Source organism: Balaenoptera acutorostrata, chromosome 12, assembly GCF_949987535.1.
Source record: "Balaenoptera acutorostrata chromosome 12, mBalAcu1.1, whole genome shotgun sequence".
Lineage (NCBI taxonomy): Eukaryota > Metazoa > Chordata > Mammalia > Artiodactyla > Balaenopteridae > Balaenoptera > Balaenoptera acutorostrata.
In genome coordinates, this window is record NC_080075.1 from 54,436,289 (window position 1) to 54,451,495 (window position 15,207).

General features: G+C 53.0%; 1 protein-coding gene across 1 annotated transcript in view; it reads left to right on the top strand.

The window, feature by feature from the left end:
- The first annotated feature begins 354 nt into the window (after nucleotides 1-354).
- Nucleotides 355-15,207, top strand: part of KCNK12 (potassium two pore domain channel subfamily K member 12) — a 58,922-nt gene continuing 44,069 nt past the window's right edge. The window contains exon 1 of the mRNA XM_057558405.1: nucleotides 355-1,963. Coding sequence (XP_057414388.1) covers nucleotides 1,573-1,963 — 391 coding nt within the window. The 5' untranslated portion in view covers nucleotides 355-1,572. The remainder of the gene's footprint in view (nucleotides 1,964-15,207) is intronic.

A 15,207-nucleotide genomic window follows, 5' to 3' on the forward strand; every position in this document is an offset into this window, starting at 1 on the left:
ACAGCCTTCCCGCCGCCGGCCTCGGGAGAGCCGGCTAGTGGGCTCTCCCTGCACCTCCTCTACACACCATGCCGCAGCCAGGTTCTTATCCGGCGTCCCCCACCCTGGACCGGAGGGTCAGAGGGTTGGGGTGACGAAGGGACATCCAGCAGCCGGTGGGCCTGAACGCCTCCTCCTCCCGTAGCCCCTTGGTCCTCTACTCGCTCTTGACTCCACCCCCGTCTCTATTCCGCAGCGTCCCCTCCCTGTCAGCACTCCGCTTCCGCGACCGCACCTGCCTTAGGGGTTGAGGGGACACAAGGGAGGTAGAAGGGAAACCGAGGGTTTGGGGAAGCACAGCGCAGCAGGGTGACCGGCTCGTCCCGCGCCGCGGGTCCCCGCAGCCCCAGCGCCGCCCGCCCGGCGGCTGCGGCACCGATGCGCTGTCCGCGGTGCTGACGCCGGCCGCCCGCTCGGTCGGGAGGGGGAGGAGACGCCCTCATTCTCCGGTCTCCCCGAGTCGAGTGACCCTTTCCCCGCTCCTAAGCGGGATCTTTTCCCCAAAGGAACCCTCCGAGACCTGGCGCTGTGGATGGATGCAGGAAGAAGACGCGAGCGACAGGGAACTTAAACTTCGGACTGGAGCTGGAGAGCCCGGTGTCAGGGCATTGGCGTCTTTCGGCCTCCAGCACCTGAGACCGCAGGACAACATCAAGTTGAGCAAAGTTTGGCGGCAGCTTGGACAGAAGGGAGGGATTCCGGGGCCGAAGCGCAGGGAGGGACAGGGACTGGACGGTGTTCCCTGGCGGCGTGGTAGCCAGCACCGCAGTCCGGACACCTGCTTCGGTGCCCCGCATTAGTGCAGCCAGAACGGCAGGGAGGCGTCGCAGCAGCCCAGCTCCCCACCCCTTCTCTCCCTTCCTTACTCCCCACCCCCCAACACCCCGCCCCGGGCGCCGGTGACTCCGCCTCTCCGTGCCGGGCGGCTCTCCGGCTGGAGCTGGAAAGGGAGCGCTTACCCGGACTCAGCTCGGTTCCGAGGCTCCGAAGCCGACGCCGCCAGCTCAAGCCCGGGGGCGGGAGCTGGACTGCCCACGGAGCCTGCGCCGGGGAGCCGCTGAGCCGGGAACGTCTCATGGGACGCGCCCGGGGTCTCTCTTCGTGCCCTGCTCTCCTGTCCCTGTCCTAGGCGCCCGGGCTCTACAGCCCGCCCTGCCCGCAGCCCGCGGCCTGTCTGGAGAGGAGTATGAGGCCCGGGGCCCCGTGGACGCCGGCCACAAGGCGGCAGGGGCCTACCTTGAGACCCCCGCGCCCGAGGGCGGTGGGTGAGGAGCCGCGGCAGCCGGCCAGGCGTCGGGGCGCAGAGAGGAGCGACCCAGCTCCGGCGCCCGAAGGGCCGCGGGACCCGTGTGCGGCCTGAGCGCCGAGGAGGAGGCGGAGGCGCCCCGCCGTCCGGGCTCTGGAGGAGGCGGCGAGGGGCTCCGCGGCGGCCCCCGACCCCTGGTCACCATCCTCACGTTTCTGCTCCCGCGGGGGGGATGTCGCGGCCCGGGCCCCGAGCGCCGCCCCGGCCCCGGGGCTGAGCTCCGGACCATGTCCTCCCGCAGCCCCCGGCCCCCGCCCCGCCGCTGCCGCCGCCGCCTGCCGCGCCCCTCCTGCTGCTGCTGCTGCTGCCGCCGCTCGCACCTCAACGAGGACACGGGCCGCTTCGTGCTGCTGGCGGCGCTCATCGGCCTCTACCTGGTGGCGGGCGCCACAGTCTTCTCGGCGCTCGAGAGCCCGGGCGAGGCGGAGGCGCGGGCGCGCTGGGGCGCCACGCTGCGCAACTTCAGCGCGGCGCACGGAGTGGCCGAGCCGGAGCTGCGCGCCTTCCTCCGGCACTACGAGGCCGCGCTGGCCGCCGGCGTCCGAGCCGACGCGCTGCGCCCGCGCTGGGACTTTCCCGGCGCCTTCTACTTCGTGGGCACCGTGGTGTCGACCATAGGTGAGCGGCGCGCCCAGCGGGCGACTTTCCTCTCCGCGTCTTTCACCTGCCGCCCTTTCCACTGCTCGGAGCTCGAGCCGCGTCCCTCGGCTCCCTCTTCCCTTCTGAGGCCCCGTTGCCTACTTTCATTTCGCCCTCTCCTCCCCACCCGTCCCCCTCCTCCTGCTCCGTCTCCCTCTTTACTGGCTTTCGGCGCGGGAGGTGGCCTGAGAGGCCCATCTCTGGCGCGCACCCAGCGGTGACTGCCTGGCAAAGAGGCCAAACGGGGAGAACCCTCACCCGGGCGCTGGGCAGACCGGGGGCCGCCCGCGCTCCAGCACTTGCCAACTGCGTGACCTAACCGCTTGTGCCTCAGTTTTGGCTTCTAAAAAAGGACTTGGGAGAACATGTATCAGGGGCCTGCTGCTTCCTTCTTATTTCTCACGCCCCCTAGTCCTCGGTTTCCTCATCCAGGTGATTTGGAAAGCCCTTCCTCTCTCCACTCACAGCGTTGTTATCTCCTTTCTCTTCTTCTTTCTTCTTTTACACGCGTTTTCCCCCAGAGTCCTCCAGCCCTTTTACCCTGGGGAAGGCGACCATTTCCCCAGACGAATCCCTAGATCTCCTTCGCATCTTTTTTTTTTTTTTTCTTTACAGTCTACACCACCCCATTAGACTTGGAGAATAGGACTTCGGCCGCTCTGGTTCTGGTTTTCTCCTCTTACTGCCCCCCTGCCCACTTCCAACTTCCCCTCCAATTTCTTGACCTCTCTTCTTTGTTACCTTGCTATCTTTTCCAACCAATAGTGGCACCAAGGGGGTAGCTTGGGTGCAGGGGGTAGTTTCTCTGTACTTTCCATCATCCCTTCCTCTTATTTTTGGTAAAATAGTTCATGATTGTGACACTGTACAAAAAATGCTGTGTAACTGTTCCTCGAAGCCCCCCTATTTCTTTCGCCCCTCCTCTGAGCCTCTCTTATAGAGATTGTAGAGCCATCACTGCTCCCCACTCCACCCTGCCCCTCTCTTTATTCTCCTCTCACCCACTTTCCCCATCCCCCCCCCTTTCCCTGGGCCCTGGGTGTCACGTGAAACAGACCTCTTCCCGTTACTGTATAGAGTGCAGAATAAATACAAGATTTTCACTTTGGCAAGACTTTGTGTCTCATCTACTCCTGCTTCCAGTCCCAGGGTGGAAGAAGGCACTTGGCTGGTCATGTCTCTAGTCACCCCAAAGCACTAGCCCCTGGTGGTAGTTTTGGAGGAGGGGACTGGATCCACTGGGCTGAGAGGTGAGGGATTGCACCGGCACGCCTTCTGTGGGTGGGTTCTGGGCTGGATTGGTATGCCAGCTTAGAGACGGGGGAATGGACTAACTGACCAGTGTAAGCCATTGTAGGTGGCTGCTGGGAGGCAGAGAGAAAGACTGCATCCATGTGCAGAATATGAGCAGCTAGAGATGGCTCTCTGAGTGTATATGTATAGTCTACGAAAGGGCTTCCTTTCAATGAATTTTCATGTGTCATGTTTGATCTGATGACTTTAAATAGAAAAGGCAAATGTGGCCCAAGTCCAAAGTACACACAAATTGGATAAAAATACCATTTAAAAGCTATATCATGTTGTTATGGTGATTGAAGATATAAAATGACCCCCTTAAAAAAAAAATCCCCTTTTAAGAGCTGCATCAAGTTGCTATAGCAACTAGAGTTTTTTTTTTTCTTTCTTTTTTTTTTAAAGTGCTTTAAAAGTACTAAAGATGCTTAGTCCTGGAAGATGACATCATGTGTTCGTAGCTCATTATTGATTTATGCTCTTCCTCTTGTAAACACACCCTTTTGCTTTCACCTGGAGGCAACCTGTGCACATACTGGGCAGCCACAGCCTTTCTTTCCCAGCGGTGTGCTCTGACCTTGGCTTCCTAATGGAACCCACAGGTTAAGGGAAAGGTGGTAGCAGTGTCCCCTTACCCTACAGGCCATGAGTCTATCCAAATGGGGCCTCATTCCAGTGACCTGTGGTCTCTGTGCCTTTCTGATGAGCTCCCATCAATGCCTTCATTCACTGCCCAGCCATGGCTTCTACAGCTTCTCTCAGTTCTTTGCACAAAATCAAGTCAGTGTGTTGGTAAATTGTTCCAAGCCCGAGCCTTTAATCTACGAGCAGGATTGGCTGTTCTTTAGTCAAGCAGAAAGAAACTATGTTCTCTTTCTTGATTTGTGTTTTGGGATGTAGGCAAGCATTGTAGGAGGCTATGCTGAAGCTGGTGGCTATGTTACAAATGACCCAGCACATTGTTTCCAAAATCTGCTGCAGGGAGATATTTATCTCTGAGAAGAGCTGCACTCAGGGCCAGAACCAGCCAGTGGACAGCTCAGCATTGAACTAGCCCCTTTGCAGCGGTGCCAAGAGAGCCACACAAGTAGCAGGGTCTCTGGCAGTTATCCACCTGTTGACGTGGTGTGGGGCAGTGGTTCAAATTGGTCACTTCTGTCAGATAAGTTCTGCTGAATCCCGAAGTAGCATGATTTTTATTTCAGGCTTCTCTTGGATGAGATTTAAGTAAAGACCTACATACGTCAGTTTCACTTCTGTTTATGTAGTTCCTTTCCCTTAAATGCCCTGAGTCTTCAGAGACAATTATTACTGGTGCTTTTATGGATTCAGCAGCTCAGGGAGCCAAAGCTGAATCCAAAATGGGCAGTCAGTATTCTCTATCTGCCACCTCATCCAGCGAAGAGGAAAATTAGCATGCACTCATTTTTATTTGACTATCACAGTGTGTATGGTCCATGCAGCAGTGTGGACATTTTCTTGTATTGTAGAGACCCAACTAAATGATTCATCTAGACTTTAGTATAGAAAACCCTTTCTTCATTCATCCCATAAATATGATATATTGTGATATATTGTGTGTATCAGGCCCCAAGTGCTAATATGTTGAAAGGTTAAAGCTTATTCTACAAGACAAAGGTTGAAGCATATTCCAACATGGGCAGTTGGATTGCAGTGTTCATGGGCGCCACATCTTGGCTAGCCTCACTAATGATGATTGGAACAAGGAGGGGTCCTTTGGTCCAAACCCATGTGGCTCAGAGTGTTAAGGGACGTGTCTCAGGTCACAGTTAATTATGTATTCAGCTGGGTCCAGAATCCAAGTTATGCAGTGTTTATTCTACCAGTTTCATTTATATAATTGGTGGGCACATTCCTGTTTGAGGCTGGAGTATTTAATAACGGGTGTGTGTGTGTGTGTGTATCTGTGTGTGTGTCTGACAGACACCACAGCAGGGCTGAGCAAAAGGACTGGTCTGTTGGTCAGGCCAACAGCTGATTAAGTCCAGAGAAAACTTGAAGGATCAGACACATCTTAGAGGTCAGATAGACTAGAAGCATCTGGTAAGTCTTAGACAGCTGGGAAGGCAAGAGCCAGTACCAAGAAAGTTAGAGACAGAAATGCTAACAAGTAGGAGACATTCGGGTAAGTTCTGGTCCAAGGACTGCAACCACTTTCTCTCTGCCTTCTTTTGCACGTGTGTGTGTGTGTGTGTGTGTGTGTGTGTGTGTGTGTGTGTGTGTAGGGGAGGGGAAGAAGGGGCAGGAATGGGCCTTCAGCTAGAGGGAGACACAGAAGAAAAATTCAGGTGTGGTTGTGTGTACTCATGTTAAATGAAGCACCATGATGAGGTAGAATATTTGTCCTGACTTTTGCCTTGAACAAGGCCCATATCTGGAGCTAGGTAATTTGCAGCTGTCCACAAAACATAGACCCAGTGGGAAGATTTGCCAGTGATTGTTCAGTGGTAGTTGAGGCTGAATAGAAAGTCAGTCTGAATAGCTTAAGCAAAATGAAAATCCACTTTGTGGTCTAAATTATTCATATTGATTGCTTACACTGAACTGAAATCCTGGGCAATTATTATTTCTGCCATTTATGCTATATGACATATCCCCAGGGGGTTGAAATCAAGTTTGTTTTAATGTAAATACATCTATTTATTCATTCCTCCATTTAACAAAATCCAAGATAAGCAGAACTCATAACCATGCATGTGTCGCCTTTGGCATGTTGTTATCTGCATCTCCCGTGATTACATGAACTCCTAAAGAGAAAGACACTGGCTGGTGTTCTTTTAGTACTAAATAGTATTCTTGGAGTCAGGCCCTAGCTCAAAGATATTCAAACAATCCAAAGAGTATTAATCCATCATTTCACATCCTAAAGGATGTTTTATTGGTTTACTTTGAAAAGATTAAAAGGAAACTCTCCACTGGGGTTTTAATTATGCAACTGCTGTCAGATTTACACATAGGGAAGAACATATTTAAAAGTTTCTCTCAAATGGCAGCTTGATATAAACAGAAATATTTTTGCTTCCTTTTATTAGGTTTTCTGGCAGCATATTTTAGCTATAAAGCTAAAACCATGCCGCTGTAGCCGGGATGGTGTAGGTATAAGAGATGTCACTTTTGGCACTGCATAATTTAGCTTGCTACTTTCAGAATTAGGCATACTTAATTATTCAACTGCAAGATTAGTAACAAGTCCTAACTTTTTACTTCTTTTTTAACATGGAGTTTTTAAAATGTTTTTGCTTCAAAGGAAACTAAGACATTATGAGTCCGAAATGTCACTACCACATTTACATTCGGTTTTCTTCTGACATGTATGTAATCCAGCTGGAGGCGGCTCTGATGCTGGGAATGAAATACATTACCCAGAAGGAGAGGAGTACCTTTCCTCACTTATTTCTCTCATCAGCTATTTTTTATTGGAAGATGATGCTATGACAACTTTGAAGGACATTTAGGGGAAAAAATCCATCATTAGATTTGAAGCTGTAGACGGAGAGCAAGGAAATACATTCTAATTCACTGCTCCGTCTTCAGCACCCAGCACTGAACCCAGCACATTGTAAATAGTCAATAATTATAATAACTCATAATACTCTGCCCTAACATAACTGTTTTCATTTTGCAAGTTCCCCTGCAGTTCTTTGTCACCTTTTGTAGGAAAAAGAAAGGGAACTACTTGACAAGTGCTGAACTGCTTTTGGTAACATTTTTTTATCAGTGTTGTTTCCATGTTTCTGCATACTAATTTTAATGGGTGCATAATACTCTATCTAACTGATGTTCTGTAATTTACTACCCCTATTGCTGTGTAGCTGGGTGTGGTTCCCAATTTGGGGGCTGTTGTGAGTAATGCCACAGTGATCATCTTTATGATGGCCTTTTCTTTACGCAATATCTCCTTCAGTTGAATTCCCAGCAGTGAAATTGATAGTCAGGGCACACTACCATCTTCATGGCTCTTGGGGCCAGTCCCTTTGGAGTGAAGGACTGTCTCATCTCTCCTGAGCTGAGCCTACAACCTCTACAAAGCCTAGAAGAGACTGGACAGTTACCCAGCAAATTGCCCCATGGAAACAGGCCACAGATTCACTTGGTTTCCTCCAGGATTGCACTCACTCCCAGGGGCTGAGCTGACCACTGAACAAGTCAGTGACTAAAGCATCTTCAGCCTCCCTTGCTTTAATGAGAGCCACTTCCTCTGGGAAATTTTGGATGAATGGAGAAGGGCAGGAAGGAAAACAGGAGCAGCTGCCCGGCCATCAAAGACAGAGAGGGGGTACCTGGACCTTCTTCCTTCCTGTCCCCTGCATTCCCAGGGATGTCTGCCACCACTCCTGGGCCAAGCCAGTTGAGGGAGAGGGTTCTTCCCTTTGGTCCTGACTGTGCCCAAGGACCCCAGCCTGGACTGGCCCAGAACTGTGCCACATGGAGCAGACACCTACCTCTAGAGTATTCCAGCTGGAAAGCACCATAAAAATCTTCCAGAACTTTCCCCAGGCATTTATACCATTATGTCAACAAAAGCCAACAAGCAGCCTATTACAGAAAACAGGGGAGCTGGAGCCCCACCCATCAGACCTCCCCTTAGACGCCATGTACTCCCTGAAAGCTTCTCTGAGGAGCCCTAGTGCTCCTCCAAGACCAACCTGAAGAGGGTTAAGTTAGCCTTGTTCCTCATTTTACATAGGTTCAGAGAAGGAGAGAGGTTGTTCAAGGTTGCACAGCAAGTCAGAGGGGCATTTGCTGAGAGCTGGTGCTGACCCAGGACCTGCCTATGTGGACTCTGAGGTCCTTGAGCTCTCATGCCGCCTTGGAAAAGTTTCCTGAATACTGCTGAAGAGCTCTCTGTCTGTCTGTCTGTCTCTCTCTCTCTCACACACCCACACAGACACCCACACAGACACCCACCCACACACACCCACACCCACCCACCCACACACACACACACACACACACACACCCACCCAAATGATGGGACAAGTATAGAACCAGATCCCGCCATGGCTCTTCTGAGCAGATACCAGTCTTCCCAGAAGGGGTGAAAGTGAAACAGTACATCAAAGACAAAGGGGAAGAGCTTGGAGGGAGGGGGGTAGGGCATCTGAGGCGCAGCAAAGTCAGTCGAGTGCCTCGGAGGGGTCCTCCAGGGAGAAGCTCCTGCTCCAGCTGAAGGTTGAGGTGGAGCCTCAGGGCTGTGTTAGAAGGTGGAGCTCAGTGCCGCCACCCCCGTCAGCTACAGAGGGACTCTCCGTGCCCTTGCGTGGTGACCTCAGATTCAGAGGAGGTGAGATGGAGCAAAAAGCCATTGTGTTCCTGTGCGCAGCCCCAGCCCGGGGTCTTCGCTAGTCTCCTAGCCCTCCCCTTGCTTCTGCCCAGCTCCACTGACCTTCCCAGGATCCAGGGCTTGGCCAGGGGCTGCCAGCCAGCCAACCAGAATGTGGGGCTGAGGTGGGCATGCTGGGCAGTCTCAGGCTCTGATCTCACCTGGGGTCAGTGGCAGGGTTTCTACGAGGTGAAGTTTGGGGAGGCATAGGGACTTGAGGCTCTGAGGACAAAGGACTTTCCATGGGACTGAGACAGTACAGGAGAGGTGCTGGAAGAGAGTGAGAGAGAACCGAAGCCCCTTGGCTCACCCCAAGCCAGCTCTTGGCTGCCACCATGGCTGTCAGGCTCTGGCCCCAGGAAGTTCTGTCCTAAACCAGGCCATTCCCTAGCCAACCGCCAGCTCTAATTCTTGGGGGACCATAGCAGCCAGTGGCTCTGGTAAGGATGCTCTGGACCATCTGTGAGTGTCACCTCCTCCCTGGGCTTGGGCAAGCCCAGCTCAGGACTAAGCTCACTAGCAGGACGGGTGTGCAGGGCCCTGTGAAGGATTAAGCTCTGGGGGACCCACTCTGTCACTTCCCCCAGATCCCAGGTGACTCCAGGATGGAGCTTCCAGTATCTTGTAATTTGAAGTCTTACAGTGTCTGGATACAATGTCATTATTCTCACAGTAACAGATATTGCTGACCAGGAAGGCAGGGTAGCACAGAGCAGTGCTTCTCCATCAGTAAAGTGCATGCAAATCACCAGGCTCTTGTCAAAGTGCAAGAGCACTTTCTGTTCAGTAGGTCTGGGTGGGACCTGAGACTGCATTCCTCATTAGCTCCCAGTGACGCCCATATTCTGGGTTCCCAGACTGCACTGGGCATAGCACGGGAAGAGAGAAGCAGCAGTGAGTCAGGAACTGGCAGCTTGGACCCGCTCTGCCCCTCACTGGCCGCACGGCTGTGGACAGGACACGTCACCACGCAGGGCCTCAGGGTCTTCATTCCTAAAAGCAGGGAGTGCCGGGGTCACTTGGGTCCCTTCCAGCTCTGATGTTCTCATATCTGGGAAGGCTATTTGCTCACATCCTCTGGTGCAGTTCAGTGCAGGCTAAAGGCACCAACTCTGCAGACTGGGTCCCAGTCCCAATTCCGCCACTGCCAAGCCATGTGCTCCCAGTGAGAGGATGTGCCTCTTCTTACCTCAGTTTCCTCCTCTGTAAAGTGAGGACAACCATCCTCCCTCCCCCACGGGCACCTACGAGGGCTGAATGAGCTAATCCACGTGTGCGGCATCAGCTCCTCAACTGGGCAAGGCTCGTGGGTGAGCCCTGGGCTGCCAGCCTGCACGGGGGGAAACCGAGGCCCAGTTCATCGCCGACCCACCACTCTGCGTACAGCCCTCTGGGTCTCAGCCGCCCCTGCACTGTGGCATCTGCCACCCTCTCATCGGCCGCTGTCTCTGGGGCATGTTGCTGTCCTACGCTGTTACATAACTGGCCTGGGAGGGTGCTTTTTAAAATGCATTTTCTTTGGTTCCTCAACTAGAATGTCTTTTTTTTAAAAATATTTTTAAAATTAAATTTATTTATTCATTTATTTTTGGCTGCATTAGGTCTTCGTTGCTGCACGCGGGCTTTCTCTAGCTGTGGTGAGTGGGGGCTACTCTTTGTTGCGGTGCGTGGGCTTCTCACTGAGGTGGCTTCTCTTGTTGTGGAGCACGGGCTCTAGGCACGCAGGCTTAAGTAGTTGTGGCACGTGGGCTCAGTAGTTGTGGCTCGCGGGCTCTAGAGCACAGGCTCAGTAGTTGTGGCGCACGGGCTTAGTTGCTCTGCAGCATGTGGGATCTTCCTGGACCAGGGATCGAACCCGTGTCCCCTGCATTGGCAGGCGGATTCTTAACCGCTGCACCACCAGGGAAGCCCTAGAATGTCTTAATAATTCCTCATGTGTGTGCTCTTTGATCTCTTTAAAGAAGCTGTTTGGTGAATAACTGAACAAGTGACTGAGCGGTGATTTAGACCATTGTCCCCCGGTACGTCTCTGCTTCTCACCCCCAGAGCAGAGCCCTGGAGAGCCACACCCCTGCCCACCATCCTGGTTTAGTGGGCTGAGGCCTCTTGGCAGTGCTTGGGCTTAGGGGGAGGTCGTGGAGCTGAGACCAGCAGAGAGGCCAGATGGGGCTGAGGCCAGGCCTCGCTACGCTTCTCTGAGGCAACTCTGGTGTTGGGACTGCGGGTGAAGGAGGCTGCAGGATGGCACTGAGGTGAACAGCCCCATTTTGGGTGGGAGCCAGGGCGCTGCTCCAGGTCCCCAGGCCCAAACCTTACTCTGTACCCTTCACCCTGGGGCTACTCAGCTCCCCTGATGGGTAGAAAAAGCATCCCCTGTCCTAGGGCAGGACAGGGGAGGCTGCAGGGCCTGCCAGCATGTTTCCTCTCCAGACTCCACCGTGGCAGCAGCCAGGGCCTTTGTTCCGGGGAGCAAGAGGGTAACCGAAACATCGCTGGTCTCACTGATCGTCACCCCCCCCACACACATACACACACACACACACACACGTCGTGCTTGCCGGTCTACTGTGTTTTAACCCATGTTTACTCAGGAAACTCCCCCAAACCCTAGGACAGCAAAGAGGATGCTGTTATCCCATTTCACAGACGAAGAGACAGGCTCAGAGAGGTTAAGCGATTTGCCTGGGTTCACACAGCAAGGAGTCAATGGCAGGATAGAGGATTCAGGGCTCCTGACTGTATAGCATCCTTTCTGTTGCCCCTGAGCCATGCACGACCACAGAGGGAGAAGAGTCACAGCCCAGTCTGGGGTCTGCTGGGGGGTGGGGGCAGAAGAGGTGAATATGAGGTGGTATCAGCAAGGGCTCAAGCACAGTTTAGGGATTTGCATTTGGCTGTGCTATGCTCCTTGTAGCCCCAATGGCTACACTGAGCTTTCCATCCTACACAACCCTGCTCCCTTTTTGAGGGAGGCTGCAGGCAGGCAAAGCATGGTGCTTCACGCAGAACTCACTACAACTCTGGGAGCCGCTGATGGGAACTTTGGGGGCCAATTGCACCAAGCTCTTGCCCAGAGAAAGGACCTCATGAGCTGAGGGCCCTCAGCCTTGCACTTGGGATAGCAGCAGTGGCCACAGAGCAGCGGGACCAGAAAAGCAAATAACCAGAAGGTCCGCACTTGAGCACATCAGCCAGGAAAGTCTGGGCACACGGCCAGCTCAGGACCGTCCAAGGTCATGTCCTGGAGGCAAACCCACCCAGACATTGAGGGAAGGCATGAAACCAAGCACCTGCTGGTGCACCCCCAGCTCTAGCCACTCTTAACTTCTGGCCATCCCTCCTGCACCCCACCCCTGAACCCCAGGCACATTCAGCCTCCAGGCCATTGCTCAGGCTGTTTTCTCCACCTGGAATATTCTTCCCTTTCTCTCCATTTTCCACCAAGTGAACTTGGACTTCAAGGTGCAGCTTAAACGAGGCCACTAGAGCGAGACCTTCTTGGAGCCCCTCTTACTGCCCCCAGACACGTGGTCATTACCTGTTTCTATGCCAGTTTCCCTGGCAATAATACCAGCCTCTGTTCGGTGGGGTAAGGTATGGTAAAGGCTGGCACCGGACCCAGAACAGAGTAGGTATCCTTTCTCCTTCCTCCAGGTCAGGAGCTCTGTCTTAGTAGTGCTTGTCACTGCTACAGTTAATGACAATAATAGCCATATGGCAGCAGCCATGCATTGAATGACTACTGTAAAGTGGGCACCGTGTCTGGAGATGGGGATAATTGAAAAGCAAAGAGGTAGTTTCTGCAAATCATGGAGCAGAATGCTTGGCACAAAGTAGGCGATTAATCAATGTTGAATGGATGGAATGAATAAATGAGTGTGAGTAACTGAAAACCTTGGACTGCTGGAAATAATAAAAAGAGAGTGGAAAAAACTGGGCCCAGGCTGGGCTCCAGGAACCTCCCAGCACCTCCCTCTCCCTCCTGCCCCGTGGAGCTGGAGGGGCTGGCTATGCACTGGCCCTTCTGCTGGGCCGTCGCTTTAACCATCTCTCAGTGGCTGGCAGGTGTGCAGTAGACAGCTAGCTCATTCTGGCTGGGGCTCCCCTGGCGGACAGTGCTGTCTCCGTGGCTCTCTGAGTCAGCTGGGTCCTTGTCCTACCCTGCCTGGGGCCCGGCAGAATCATTGGATTGATACCAAACCAGACGATTCTGAGCCTCAGCCCCCAGAGCCCCAGGAGTGGTGGGAAAAGTTCAGTTCTGAACAATGAGGCCAGGCTTCTGGCCCCAGCTCTCCCACCGACCCAGATGCCCCATCTGGCCCTGGCCTTGGCCGCAGCTTCCAGCCACAAGGAAGCCCCGCTGAATTCTGCCTCTCGGCTCAATAGTTCTACCTTTTCCATCACCAGCCCGTGGCACACCCCTTAGAAACCAGATGTTGGCTCACAAATTGGACAGAAGTTTTATCAGTAACTAAATGCAATTCCACAAATCCAGAAAACCACCCCTATCCACACAGCCCAGCACCATCACAATGCCTCTAAAAATACTTGGGGAAGCTTTTATTGGAATGGGGTGTCCCAGCTTTCTGGAAAGTTACAGTTGAGATAAACACAAGCCCCAAATCGCACTCCGCGTGACTTTTCCCTAATCCTTTCCAAATGGCCACGACCTCATTCCCTTGCTGCCAAGTGTTCTGAATTCTGAGCACCTCGTGGTGAGCTGCTCACACCAGGACCTGCCAGAAAAGCTTCAGGGACAGCCCAGGCCGGCTAGGGAAAGGAAAACACAAAACTCTGCCCACGTTGAGTGAAACTGCAGGGCCTGATCCTCCCAGCGCCCAGGAGCCTGTCTCTCCTGTTCTCTGCTCCATCCCCCAGGGCCTGGCACCAGGCTTGGCACATGGGAGGGACTCCACGAATATTTGTGGAAAGAACATAAATGTGAATAATTGGCCGTTTCCAAGATTTTCAACTCTGCCTAGGCACCAGTTTAAGAAAAAGTAAAATACGAAAATCTCCACTTACAAATCAGATGATGATTCACTTTGTAAAAGAAAGCTTCAATTTGCAAAGGTATTCACTCCGGGGCTTCTGTGTGTAGCCAGGCACACCAGTGCATTTAAAGTGAGATACAGGGCTTCCCTGGTGGCGCAGTGGTTGAGAATCTGCCTGCCAATGCAGGGGACACGGGTTCGAGCCCTGGTCTGGGAAGATCCCACATGCCACGGAGCGACTAGGCCCGTGAGCCACAATTACTGAGCCTGCGCGTCTGGAGCCTGTGCTCCGCAACAAGAGAGGCCGCGGTAGTGAGAGGCCCGCGCACCGCGATGAAGAGTGGCCCCCGCTCGCTGCAACTAGAGAAAGCCCTCGCACAGAAACGAAGACCCAACACAGCCAAAAATAAATTAATTAATTAATTTAAAAATAAATAAATAAATAAAGTGAGATGCAACGTGCAGCCAGTATGTCAAGAACCCGGCAGCCACATCAAGTCCCCTTTACTGCCATTGCCACCTTCACACAAACCCCAAATCCCTGAGGCAGCCCAGTGCCTAAAGTCAAGGGCTTCTAGTCGAATTAGTGAGCAATACACATGACCCAGTGGGCAATTCAGAAGTGTGTATTTCAAGAGCTAATATGGGTGGTGTGTCTTGTAGTGACGAGCTGCCCAGGTCCACTGGAGCAGTCCAGCCGACGGAGCATATGCCCAATGAACGGAAAGTGCCTTATAAATCTCCTCGATGTGCATTGTTCAGCCAGGCCGGTGGGTATTTTATGTGTCTCCATTTTAAGAATGAAGAAATCTGCAACACCAGGAGACAGTTTGCAGTGCAGTGTAGTGGTTAGGAGCAGGTGCTGAGGGCCCTGGCCTGGGTTAGAATTTCAGCTCTGTCATTCACTGGTGGGGTTGCCAGGGAACATCTCCTGCTCATTCACTGAAGAAGTCTGGCTCACTGCCTTCCTCTTCACCCCTCTCCAGTCTCCCAGGCGTGATCCATCCAAGACCCGGGCCTCACATTCCTTGACCATCTCACCTACAGCAATGTTTTTCTCTGTCCCACTCTGGCAGGTACTCTGTTCTACCCATGTCCTTGCTATGACCAGTGAACTGCACTACCTTCAAAGCTCACCTTCTGATCACCCCCTCCCATCCTTCCAGCTCTCATCCTCTGTTGACCCAACAAAGTATTCCTTGGACCCCAAACGGGCAGTCTCCTACTATGTTTCCATCATCTTTTTTGGGCCCTCATTTCTTTTCTAATCCAGCTTAGATTCACTCCCTCTGCAAGGACCCTTAACTTCCTTGCCTCTCTCTCTCTCCCTGCATTGTGTCCCTGTCCCCAACTTGGTACCATCAAAATGCCAGCTTTCCACCTATTCCTTACCTGTACCCAAGCCGCTACACATGGCTGGAGAAAACCATGCAAACATGCTGACTGGTCCAACTTTAAATTAGTGACCCTGGGGACCAGCCGGACACTCCATGCTGGCAGACCCTCCTACTACCTTCCTATTGTGTCAGTTCACCGCTTATCCCTCTTCTTCCCACCTCCAGCCTCCCATAGCCCTCACTCTCTGCTCACAC